The 13,744-nt window shown below is 35.1% G+C and overlaps 1 protein-coding gene across 1 annotated transcript in view; it reads right to left on the bottom strand.

Moving 5' to 3' along the window:
- The window catches only part of kairos, a 41,172-nt gene extending 27,743 nt beyond the window's left edge, over positions 1–13,429 (bottom strand). The window contains exon 1 of the mRNA XM_066391080.1: positions 13,225–13,429. Within this exon, the coding sequence (XP_066247177.1) occupies positions 13,225–13,234 (10 nt within the window). The 5' untranslated portion in view covers positions 13,235–13,429. The remainder of the gene's footprint in view (positions 1–13,224) is intronic.
- Positions 13,430–13,744: the final 315 nt, after the last annotated feature.

Here is a 13,744-nt window from a genome sequence, read left to right as displayed (position 1 = left end):
GTCCATTTGTTTTTCTAGCATCATCATCGCAACTAGCCCAAGAACATACAACTATCTAATCTCAACTAGTTTTTAAGTTACAGAGCCTCAAAGGGAAGCTTTACAATTAATAAGTTTTATCTATTCACTGTTCAGCCGTGTAAATTTCATTAATTCAAAGAGAACACCCTGCATATTTATTCACGTTTGTAAAGTACGAATTCGCAGGATTGTTGTTGTTGAATGGGTACATGGGTACTATACAAGCTGGCACACCGAAAAATCACTCACTCAGGTTTTTTTTCTTGTAAATAAATAAATGAAAATAGGCTTGGACACGTAAACTTTTACTTATAGGAGGATACATTTTTTACATATTTACACCCCCTCTGCTCCAATCCCTACGAAGGGGTGGCTGTCATTCTTAAAGTCTTAAACGAATAGGGGAGGCGAGTGATATCTTATTTTAAAGGGAATTGAATTTCCTTTGTTATGGGACCTTCTTCGTCGGAATCGTTTCAGTAGTTTATGAGAAATAAAAAAATTAAATGTAAAAATAACAAAATTTCTTGTCACTAGTGTCAATGAAGTAAATGTTGAAAATGTTCACCTCCAACTTCTATGCAATTATAAAAGCACTGTTTGAAATGTTCGCGAACATTATGTAGGATTAAGGGACTTACTTGTTGACGCCCGTACACTATTCGTAGCTGTAAGTCTTCAAAAGAATTGAGTTTGATTGCATAAGCCTTAGACTTCAAATGCTCTCACAAGAAAAAGTCTAATAGTGACAAATCAGGAGATCTTACGGGCCATTCAATATGACGTCTTGTCCTAATCCACCTGCCTTTGCGAAAAACAAACTGATAACAACAGACTTTTTGAAGGATTCAGTTAAATTCCAAAATGCTATTATTAATACCCTTTTTTATGAATTTTATTTATTTCCAAATAACACCAGAAAGGTCCCATAACAAAAGTAATTCAATTGCCTTTAAAATAAGATATCACTAACTTCCTCTTTTCATTTAAGATTTTAAGGGTCACAGCTATTTCTTCGTAGATGTTGGAGCAGACGGGGTGCAATATATAAAAAATGTGTAAAACCCCCTAAAAACTAAACTTTGCATGTCCGCACATATTTTTAATTATTTGTTTCCAACAAAAAACCTTGAGTAAAAATTTTTTGGTGCCACCCAGTATATATCTCCACTAATTTTCAAGGTATAGAACTTCAAATGGGAGTCTTAAAATAGAAAGTCTTGTTAACTAACTTTTCAGTTACGTAAAAGTTCAGTAATCTAAGTAGTACGCTCTGTATATTCATTTAGGTATAGAAAAAAATTGAAAGACTATGTTTGCAATGAATATCTGTACCTACCTCTACTAGTTGTAAAGTTACAGACCCCCAAGGAACAATAAAATAGCAAATTTTTCCAAATCGTTTTTAGTAGTTCCTCATTTACCCTTATTTAAGTAGGCTGTTACTGCCCCTTGAAGCAACAAAATTTTCACCCTTCTAAAGCAGTTTCCCATTAACCTTTCTAATCCCCTTTTAAACGATATTGGCCATTATCTGCTATCAACCCGACAACGAATTCAATTACAATAACCTCATTAGCGTTTCTTGTTTTTGAAAACTGGCTTATACATAGTTCAATTTTATTATAGGTCGTTTATATACCAAACACTTTCCTTTTTATTAAGTTTGATTATGTAAATCTTATGTCAGTTACTCTAAGAACGAAGGTTGATTTACATACATATAGAAGTCTTTTCTTGTGAGGTTTAAAGCTCTTTAGACAATCTTTATAAAATGCTGGCCGCAGGGTTTCTCCCAAAGGCGATGGCTGAAAGAGGCGGTATTAAAATTTATATGTGTTTCAAAAAGAAAAAGCATTTATCACGGGGAATATGGGAAAAATGTGGGTTTAAAATAATGAATTTTGCTGCTGATGTCCATTCTCGCCCTCGTTTTTTTTCACCCCCCAACGAGGAATAAAGCACAACAAAGAGTATCCCTTTTGTCGACTTATTTAACCATAAATACAGAAACGAGCTCATTTGCCTGTAGGTGGAGGGCTTTAATTAAAACGAAAATACAATTTATTCTGGGAAATCCATAATTTAAATCCTGGAGTCGCTATTTCTTACTTCTCGAAGATTACGTTTCAAAATACTTTTCTTTCTGGCACAGCTACTTTTCCGGAGATTAACGGGAGAAGTTAAGAACAATGGAAAAAGACTTGTAATTCAATTGGCAAAACACTCCTTTTCATTTAAATCTGGCGATTTCCACACGTGCCAGAGTTGAGTTTTGTTATAATAGGTGTGTCAAGATACTCTAATTAAATTTGTTGGTCTCAGATGTTTTCTGACTTAAATAATTCCTAAAGCCTTGGAAGAAAATTATCAGAGCTCTCTTTAATTCCATGTCTGCGGTTGAATGAAAATAAACCAGTTGTTGAGTGCAAAACAACGAAAGTTTAGGGGATCTAATAACCGCCAACTTTTGGATGAAATTTTATATTAAATTTACTTTTCTAGGAGTTTTGAACTTGTTCGTAAAGTCCCACAAATTTGTTTTAATGGAAACTTGAATTTTAAACGTTTTAATGTGGTCAAACGTCAGCAAAACATAAATTAATTATTCAAATTTCGTGCCATGTTTCATACTGGACGAATGAGAATAGCGAGCGGTAGCGAAGACAAACTATGATGTATCTGTCTCTGTACAATTTAAGTCATTAGGCAATGTGAGAGGAGGAGCGTGTTTAGAGATCTATGTTGAGATTGTATGCTATTATTGAAATTAGTTTAATTCGATTAATTAATTTGGAATATATATTTGTTTACAGGAAATCAGTCTAAAACGATATTTAAGGCAAAATACTTATACTAAATTGATTAAACTTCAACAATCTGTTATGAAGGTGAAAATTTTGAAGACAAGGTGGATTGGCTGCTGTCCTTTCAGATTTGTAGTCACGCTATTGGTCAGCCGCGATCATTGACATCTGAAATTGACGTAACAATCAATTCGCCTGGTAAAATATTCACTAATTTTGTATGGCCTTCTTGAATTAGATTAGTACTTTCATTATGATTCTTGCTATGATTTCAAATTTTGGAAATACGTCTCGATTAAAATTAAGCTTCTTCTCACCTTTGTCATTAACATTTTTCCTGGATTTCAAATCTTAAACAATTCTTTAGAGGACTTGAGATCTCAGCTTCCAACCAGTTCGAATGCATTATTCAAACCCTTGGGTCTGCATAATGGTCTCACTGTGGGAGAAATAATATTCTAGCTTTTCGTTTTTTTTTGGCAGGATAATAACGGTCCTGCTTAAGTGCAATACCATGTCAAGCACGGTATTGTTCTTTAAATATAATTATTATTACTGGATAACATAAAATAATGTATCCTTTAGTTGGGGGTTAGAAGTTTTGCCCCTGAAAAATCGTTTTCAGGCCTTGTGTGGACTTCTCAGTTTGTTTGAGATTACTTTGGTGTTCCATGGTTTATAACTCTAGCAATTTGTCTATGATAATCACTGTTTCATTTCTTAACGCCTGCTACAATCTAATCATTCTAATCAAATTTAAACTTTGTAAGAACTAAAATAACTACCTTCAAACTTTCTTGCGATTTTTCCGCTCCAAAGTTGCACAGTCCCCCAAATTTATATTCTTCAGGAAGAAGTCAAGTCCATTAATTTAGCTGCCGGTAGATAAATCGGCCCAATTAATTTAATACCGAAACAATTTATTTACCTAATAGTAAGAATGGAATTATATTATTACCCACCTACTGGATTTTGTGTGATAATCGCGATTTGAGTGGCTTAATTTGTTTACTTAATAATTGTTCTGACCATCTAGCTCTGTATCACTCTTTCTTTTTAATATTGAGTTCAAGTAGAAATATTTGAACCATTAAAATAATGAAATGATCTATTGAGAGCTTCTTTCAATTTTGGAGATTACCAAATGCACTCAAAACTAAATCTTTGTGTGATTTTTCTCAAGTCATTACTTAAACTCCTACTTTACACATTAAGATTTTAAATAAAGATTACCGTGTTTTCGCTTGTGCCTTTCTGCTTTTACAGCGTTTGCATCAATTTCATCCTCTAAGGCCTTAAAATGTTCCCAACAAAGGACCATCACGCAATCTGTTTAGGCTTCTCTTTAGCGGTTTTCGCTTCAGTTCGCTGGCAGCAAAATTGGTATTTACATGGGAATATTACTTTTTATGCAAATATTTTACTCAATAATATGACAAGAAAAAACTTGAGTTTACAGTCACTATAACTAACCTAATTAAGGCGGGTATTCTGTAATATCCCTTTTGACAGGCTTGTTATCTTAATCTTGCTTCATTTTGAGGGGGCGGCATTAAGGTAACAGTATCCCTATATATCTTCCTATACTCATCAAACTTTGTAGAAGCAGTTTGCCTGAAGTTGTTACGTAAAGTAAAGGGAATTTAAATTAACCAAAAGTTTTCCGAGATTTTCTTTAACCGCAAAATGGTTTTAGTGACAGTTTCTGACTACAGTAAGGAGTTACTCGATTTTTGATTGTAGCATGTGGCGTAGCTCTATGTCTTTTTATTTTAAAGTTACAGCACCTTTTTTACTACTAAAATTCCAAAAATCAGCGCTCACAGAGGATTTTAACTAAAAGTTTGAAATTTTGCGCTCAAATTGCCTTGCTTTTGGAATATCTAATACCATCATCAATCGTGGAGCTCTATCTTTCCTTATTTTAAAGTTGTAACATCTTTCCTTGACTGCAACATTCATCAGAATAATTAAAAAAATTATTTGTCAAAGAGCATTTTAACTGGAGATTTAAATTTTTGGGATCGAATAGCCTTGAGTCGTGGCTATCTACCTTTTCTTATTTTAACGTTACGGCATATACTCTACTTGACTGCCATATTTACAAGAGTAAATGAAAAAAAATTATCTCTGGACGAGAATTTTAACTACAAATTTAAGATTTTAAGGTCAAGTAGCCTTGAGCATGGACTCTTTAAAGTTGCAAGTTGCCTATGTCTATCTTTGCTTATTTTAGATTTGCAACACCATTATTGCTTGACTACAACATTCAGAAGAATAATTTTAAAAAAATTAACTCGTCTCTCAAAGAGCATTTTACCTATAGATTTGACATTTTGAGGTCAAATAGCCTTGAGTCCCGAGTATTTATCGCTATAACTTGGGCATCTTTAACTTGTTTTATTTCAAAATTACAGTCCTTTTTTTTTGTTTTACTGTATGATTTAGAAGAGTAACAAAAAAATTTTAAATTATGTGTGGAAAAGCATTTTTCCTAGAGATTGGAAATTGTGAGGTCAAATAACCTTGAGTTTTGACTATTTAACGTCATAAATTGTGTATCTCTATATTCTTTTATTTTAAAGCTACAGCATAACATGCTTAACGCAACGTTCAGAAAAGTAACTTAAAAAATTAAAAACAATAACCTCTCTAAAAGCATTTTAACTAAAGATATGAAGTTTTGAGGTAAAATAGCTTTTAATTTCGACTATATAATCTTATTTTTATTTGCAGTTACAGGGCCTTTACTGTTCAAATAAATATTTAGAAGAGTAATTTTGAAAGAAGTTTTAAAAATCGCTTCTCAAAGGGGATTTCACCTAGAAATTTGTCATTTTGGGATTAAATAGTTTCTATATTGTAGTTTGGACTATTAAATGTCGTAAACCGTCCAGGTTTATCTCTCATTGTTTCAAAGTTACAGCCCCTTTCCTATTTGACTGCAATTTCCGATTAACTTAAGTAGTTGTACTTGTATGCCTTTAATGATTGATTGACGGTTTGAGTGGGATTAAGCTCAAATGACCCAGTTATTATTGAATCATCAATACAATATACGTAAGTTTGTGAGAAGACAGATTCCATAAGGTGATTAAAAATCGATTTTCTGTCGGGGTCGTGTGAGGGTCTTGCAATCTTCTCTCCCTCGGGAATATCGTTTTGTCACCCCTGTGTTACTCCCCCGGTATCTACCTTAAACATTCCAATTTTGCAGTGCACTGTGTGTATTGACCGGTTGCCCACTCACGTGTGAACTAATCGTTATATTGATAAGTTAATGGTTAGTTTGGTGTAATGGGTGATTACTCGGGTTTAACTGGAAGGTAGAGTGCCAGTTCAATGATTGGCATTTGGAGGTTTGAGGCAAAAGAAGGTGCCACAAAACACATCTCGGCCAGCGGCAGCCATATTGTAGCACTCTATCTCCGGATACGTCTCTCATATGATTATTTTAATGTCAGTTTATACATCCTCCGGGGATGTAAATCTGGAGCTAAATAAAATAATGTTAAAGGTAGTTGGAGCTGAGGAATTTGAATAATTCCCCACAGAATATGTGGCGGATAGAGAGAATTCTAATTCAACTAATTAAAACTAAAAGCTTCAGCTTTCTGGCAGTGACACCATCATGGAATAGATATCGATTTGCGTTTTTGCAGGTTTAACAAAACGTTCGGGATAATTGCAATAAAACAAGTTCGGTATTTTGAAAAAATCTAATTTCGATTTGTCCAAACTTCAGAGACTAATTTTCCGAATTTAGAGTTTCAAGTTTCTTCAGGTGGGAGTAGCGTAATTTCCCTAGTGTATTGCAAGAGGGAGACTTTATAGCCAGTTACTTTGTCGTAAGTAAACATCAAAATTTCATGCTTTGTTCCCATATGCTGAGGCCGATATTTATATTTTTTATGTCAGAAAACAAAACATGTCCATAGGTGTTGAATACCACACTATCTCTGTCTCACTCACTCATTAGCATTGGCTTCAATGAAAGGCTGTTGCTCCGTCTGTCACTTTTCATTGTTAATAATTTTAGAGTGCTGTCAGATTTGCAGAAGTTCCATTTAAGGTCATCTTGTTCAATTCTGCAAGAAGCGGGATTTTTGAAGCAATCAGGGGGTTTTCTTTGTAAGTAAAGAGCTAAGACTGATCGATTATTGCCGTCACGAAAATCTGGAAACATCCCTTTTTGGTATGTCAGAAAGTTATTCCTTCTATATCCATCTTCTCGTGGATTTAAACTTCTGGATACGTGGTTAATTGACCTTAAAAAGTTTCCTTTGGAGGCCTTATCGGCGGTCTCCGGGTAAAATCTGGCTACTTCACTTTATATTAAGTTTACTACATCGAGGCTTTTCAGTGGTTATTAAACTTCTGACCCATAAAGTGTCTTTTGAATCTAGAAAAGATTGCTTACATAAATTTAAGCCGAATCCTCTTAGCCTGTATTAAACCTGGAATGGAAACGTTATGTAGCGTGAAAGTTGCAAATTTATAGCTTTCCTGCATCTATTCTTAAGTTCCTCAGAAACTGGACCAAAGACAATATAGAGAGGTATATTATTTAGGAAAACTCTGGTTGTGTTGCATCTCAAAAGAGCTGAGAAAGCATAAATTTCCTTGATGGTTTTCTGCATGAATTATCGGACTTAAAGGTGATTCTTTGTGCATCCAATCCAATAACCAACAAAGAGTTACTAAGGGCAAACTGAAAAGCTTTTATCTACTCGCATATTTGCCATCATCGCCTCAACAATTTTCCTTCACAGCAAAATTTTATGACTGAACCTTTTGCGCGACCTATCACTCAATTTTCACTTTTCGAATCGGAAAACTGAATAATATGAAGCGCAAATCATCTAAATCAATAGATGCCGTTGCTTTTCTGGCCCTTTTGGCTATTTCACCCTCAATCTCTCTCTATTTTTGGAGGTAATTGCGAAGTTTCCTTCACAAAGAAGGAAGTGATGTAAAGGGACAAATGCAAAATTCCTAAAGTTCGGAACCATCTAAAGTGAAATGTGTGGATGGAGGACTTCAAAAGGCCGAAAGTTTTCATGGGAAGCACCAGGTCCGCTAATGCTTTCCGGTAGGTGAATGAACTTCTTTGCTAAATTAATTATGTGTAAGGTATTTAACTTGATGTAGTTTGTTTGATGGAGGGTCTGGATGCTTCCAGAAGAGCCCGAAAATTGAATCAAATTCTCCGTAGGTACTTGTTTTTGGAAAGATTGGAAAGTGGAAGATGAAAAGAATCGTTCTGGGTCTTGACGGCATTCGTCTCCACATAACTGCATCATTGGGAAAACCAGGAATTTGAAATTTAGAGCTCAAAAGAACTGAAACCTGGACATCTGGACGTGAATCGCGCTCGTCGATCTCTTCTATTTTAACAGTTCTAGATCGTTTTCTACTTGCCATGCAACTGAAATGTGCAATTTTTGAGAAACATTCAAAACTTCATCTCTCAGGGAAGAGTTTAACTAGACATTTGAAACTTTGAGGTCAAGAAGACTTTAGTATCGGCCACCAAATGCCGCCTTTTGCGTAGCTTTATCTTTCCGAGTCTTCACGTTACAGCTTCATTTCTTGAGGGCAGCGTCATTGAGAAAATCATTTGTGAGTAAATTAAAAAAAACAATTTAACTAAAAATTTTAAATTTAAAGGTCAAAAACACTTAGGACCGAATATCTCGATGTGAATTGCGCAGGTTTATTTCTTCTAATTTAAAAATTAGATATTGTTAGCTACTTGACTTACTATTGAACCGTGTAATTTTCAAGGAAAATTCACCCCTCAAAGATGAGTTTAACTAGAAATGTAAAATTTTAAGGTCAAGGAGACTTAAGTAGACTATCAAATGCTGCCTTTTGCGAGCTCTATGTTTTCAGGTGTTCGAATTACAAAATTATGTCTTCATTACTGTATCATTGAGATAACTATTTTTGAGTAGAATTTAAAAAATCACTGATAGGATAAATTTAACTAGAAATTTGAAATTTAGAGGTCAAAGAGACTTAAGGTTGAATATTGCGATGTGAATTGCACAATAGTATTTCTTCTAGTTTAAAAATTACGGCTCGTTAATTAAAGTTAAGATTTGGAATTTGAATCAGCTATAAAAAACTGATAAATATTTTTTGAAAATTATGAGTTTATTAGAAAGACTGAACCTTTCCATTTAAGAACGAAATACGACATCATTCAAATAACTGTCACGGCTGGCCTTTCAGTACCTTATCCGATCAACTCAATTTTTCAATACATTTTCAATTATTTGGGCTTCAGTTTCATGAATGGCAACTTCGATTTTGTGCTTCAAAGCCTCAATCGTCTCTGGATAGTTAGCGTAACATTTATCCTTAACGGATCCCCATAAAAAATAGTCCAACGGGGTCAAATCACAGCTCCAAGACGGCCAATTGATATCAGAATTTCGGCTCATTATTCTATTTTCAAAAACGATGCGTAAAAGATCGATGGTTACGTTGACTGTGTAGCAAGTGGCCCCGTCCTTTTGAAACCAAATGTCGTCCATATCATCCTCTTCAACTTTTGGAACCAAAAATTCGTTTAGCATGGAACGATAACGCTCACCATTGAGTTGATGATGATGGATGTTCAAGCACACTCTGGGCAACAGCAGCAATGTTTCCGGCTGTGCGCACTGGATGAGAACGTGAACGGGTTGTTTTGTCTAATAACGATCCAGTTTCACGAACTTGCTTCACAACTTGATCCACAAACTGCGTTGAAGGCGTTTCTTTTTTGCCAATTTTTTTTTCGTAAATTTCTTGCAGTTTGGGTAGAAGACTCATCATTTTGGAAGTAAGTTTGCAATATTTCCCAATTTTGTTCAAGCGTAAAGCGCCCCATTTTTTAAATGTCAAACATAAAACTAATTTTCTGTCAATTCGTGAATGTCATTATACCTTTAAAAATCAAAATAACCAGTAGTTCAAATTCTAAACGTTAGATAGCCCATCCTTTAGATGACTATACCATTGAAACGTATAATTTTTAAGAAAATTTCAAAAATTCCCCTTTCAGACAGGGGCTTAACTAGAGATGTAAAACTTTGAGGTCAAGGAGACTTAAGTATGAATTAACAAATGCCGCCTTGGACGTAATTTTATCTTCTCTAAGCTTAAAGTTGCAACGTCGTTTCTACATGACTGCATTATTGAGAAAACCATTTTGGAGCAAAATTTAAAAAATTACCCTTTGGAGAGCCGTTTAACCAGAAAATTGAACTTTAAAGGTCAAATAGACTTGAGTCTGGAGTATCAAATAGTCTAAACCTCAAAGATCTGACTCTTCTAATTTCTAAGAAGTTGCAGCATCTTAACATCTTCAATTCGAAGTGAATCACGCCAAACTTGTTCGACTGCACTAAAACTTGCTTCACAACTTGAGGAATTTTAATATTTTCCAATAGTTCCTTACAACACAGAGCATTTAAACTCCCATATTTTACAATTCCCACATTGATATATTTTCGTAAGAATGCGAATAACTTTTGATAAAAGTTGTATAGTGCCGAGTTACAATTTACTGCAGTTTTATTTCGCATTGTTCAGAGCTTTAAAAGTAAACCAAAACAACAATAAATTAAGCTCTATGAGCTTTATGCAAAATTCAGAGTTCAGCTTATTTTTGAGCAGCCATAATAGACTACAGCATTTTACTAGCTTCCTTGGCCTAGATAGCACCAGTATGCATCACTTATCTTCTTACTTTACTCTCTAAATATCTCGTTCTATGTGCTATGAAAGGCGACAAAGAGTAAATCCGGCATGGCCATTTATTATTTTAATCGGCAACGGCTCTTATCGAAGCGAACTTAAATCGAAAAAGCCAAAGTAACGAACTATACGCATATAATCATATTGGCTTTATCAGGTAATGGATTGCTCCTCACATAGAATCAATTGAATCAAATACGGGCCGGAACCCGAGAGAGGGCAAAAATGGGATTTTATGGCCGCAATATGGCTATAAACTGGAATCTCGTTTTCAGAACGTCTTTGCTCTGTTTTCAATCAGACTCTATTACTTGGAAAATGGCGGGTCTCATTTCAATGGAAAATGCGAAGTTATGGCTGGATAAAAACGAAATTATGGATTATTCAGGAATCATAAATGTAGATAATTTATTAGAGCAGCAGCCGCTATCTAAATCTCGTTGGCTCATTTTCCGGCAAAGTGCACATGCACTGAGAATTTCCAAAACCCATTTCCGCGGACAAATATATTAGCCGTAATCAAAATCAGCCCCCTGATGAGGGGTGAAATGAGCGCGTTTATCAAGCAGAAGAATTGGTAAGTGGAGAATGGCGTGATTTCAGTAATTTTCTAGAGTTGAGAAAAAATGGCAACCCTGCAACCGTTTTTTGTTTGAGTGTCAATGGAGTTGAGCTATGAAGTACTGTCATGGTACTGTCAACGCGGTCTTGCCAGATTTTCTTCAAAATCTTATGAGTCTGCTAAGGTAGTTTAATACTTAGGAACAGAGCTGCCACTCCCTTTAAATAAATAAATTTACAAACTGCTGTAGAAAGCTACATCGAAAACGCCTGAAACATTCACGAACGTGCATACAACACAAACAAACTAAATCTAGCAGAACGTGCCTTTTTGTGCCCCCACAATACAAAATAGAACAATATGCCGGATAAACATGGCCGAGGGAGAAATTCCGGATATGTGGCGTTTTTCCTGAAAAACTGGAAAAAATTTGATCCCGTTTGTTTATCAAGTGAAAGCTAATTTTTTATCACTCCCCGGAGTCTCTCAATTTCCTCTGTCCATTATTCTAAACTGTTCGTGGAAAAAATCGGTGCAGTGAAATTTATTATTACTTTTGCTGCCATGTATTTCGACAATGCCTTGACCGAAATTCATAAATTTAAAAGCTTTTGATAGCCTGCTTCTTGAAGTATCAGGGTTGGAGGGATTGACAGTGAATAAAAGCCCCTTTTTTGAGGATTTACAAGGTAAAGCAAAATGCGTTGCAAAAGAGTTACGTTTCAATATACCTTGTATGGCACACAAGTCGCCCACTTTCGCGGGAATACCGCTGCCAATTTTGATAAGATAAATTGAATTTAAAAATGTATTAATTGTAAAATTAGTAACGTAGAATGATGAACAAAACATTTCTGTTCTAAGTTGTACAGTGGCGGCAAAAAATCTAATGTTCAATTTTCTGCTGATTATGGTGGTATTGGGGATGTATTAGATTCAAGATACTCCTTGCAAAAACATTTAAGAGCCAACTTTTTGTTTCAATTAATTTTATTAAAATCGGCCTGACTATACAGAGTAATTTATAAGAAAGCGCAAACTTTTTGGAAACACTCTGTAATTTTTTTGAGGCAAAAACACTAAATACTACCTTACAAATCCCAAGATATCAACAACGCAATTGAATGTAACAATCAAGTTAAATTAAAATATAGTTAAATCTACATAAAAACAAAACTTACTCCAACTACTAAATGGAGTGTAGTAAAATCTAACAATTCTACAGTGTATTTCTCTTTACCATACACTGTATCGATCTTTTCTGTAGGCCGTGTATTTGAAGATTCGATAAGTAATCACTTCTCTGGGTGTATTGTGGCCTTCCATTATGCATCCCGAGATTTCAATTTTAAGTAATACGATGTGAGATATTAGATAAGTCTTTGAACAACCTAGCTGTGCTTTAGGAATTATTTTAGTGGAAAATTTTAAAATGACTTTCTGAGGAGCTTTTAGAGCATAAAATACCAATTTCTCAATATCGTAAAAGCTTAAATTACATAAGGGAAAGAAGCTGTTATTTTTGGTTTATGAAAGTACGTAAACGATGTACAGGCGGATTATATCTGTTGAGTGAAAGTTGCGAAGTCTTACCACCTATTTCCCCATAAAGTAAGATGAGGGGGAACTACATTTACGTTTACTTTCGAACGAAAATGTTACAAGCTGTTCTATCGGTGGAGTTTTACCCTCAACTCAAGAAAATTATCCTTCACATGGTTTTATAAGGATTTCATTTTTCCCAAATCGTTTCTTTGCATTAGAAGTGCGTTCGAATTTCGAATGCAAACACTGTCTTGAATTCTCCCCTTTATGGCAGATTTCTCCCCCAATTTGGCTTCAAATTACTCCAAAATAACTGCCTCATTTCGATCTTTCAACCGCCTATAGCAATTTTTATTCCTAATGAATTTTTCACGTTTTTTGCCAATTTAGAGAACGCATTCGAAAACTCCCGACCCTCATCAGTTTATAAAATACAACGATCAAACTCAACATTTAATAACATAAAAAGTATGAATTTTATTATTTCTTCGAATATTTTCGACCTTAATACATCCATCCAGAGCCAATGTCGGCACTTACCGTGTGTCATACAATGTTGTCCAGAGGTTTCCAGACAGTGTGTAGGGTTCCGATTCAGAAGCGACTAAACTAGAAGCGCACTACTGAACACTCACAGGCGTCGGCGATAAGCTGAGAAGCTTCCCGAGCGTCGGCAGGATACTGGCTAGGATCAACGAGTCGCAGGACGCTGGAACGCAGATTCCGTGTTCAATTCGGTCACAGGACGAGGGAAGGAAGATCCGCCGCTTCTGGATTGGGCTTCCAGACGACGTTATAATAGCTGTCACGAATTCTGTCCCATTAATGCATACGCTTAGTTGAAATTAGTATTTCCTGGAAGCACGCAGTTTAGATACTGTGGATTAGGCGTAATGAGGTTTAAGCTGGATTGAATGTTGATCTGAAGCATGGATGGAACAGGATTCAAAATTTCATCACATTGAATTGTATAATTGTACTGTTTCAGTACAATATTTTCTCATTTTAGTAATAATATGTTCTATGCTAATACTGTTGGCAACCCTGAATGAGTATAAGA

The sequence above is a fragment of the Euwallacea similis genome, chromosome 1 (genome assembly GCF_039881205.1).
Source record: "Euwallacea similis isolate ESF13 chromosome 1, ESF131.1, whole genome shotgun sequence".
NCBI lineage: Eukaryota > Metazoa > Arthropoda > Insecta > Coleoptera > Curculionidae > Euwallacea > Euwallacea similis.
The sequence above is the reverse complement of the archived record's forward strand: the minus strand, read 5'-3'. Positions and strand labels throughout refer to the sequence as shown.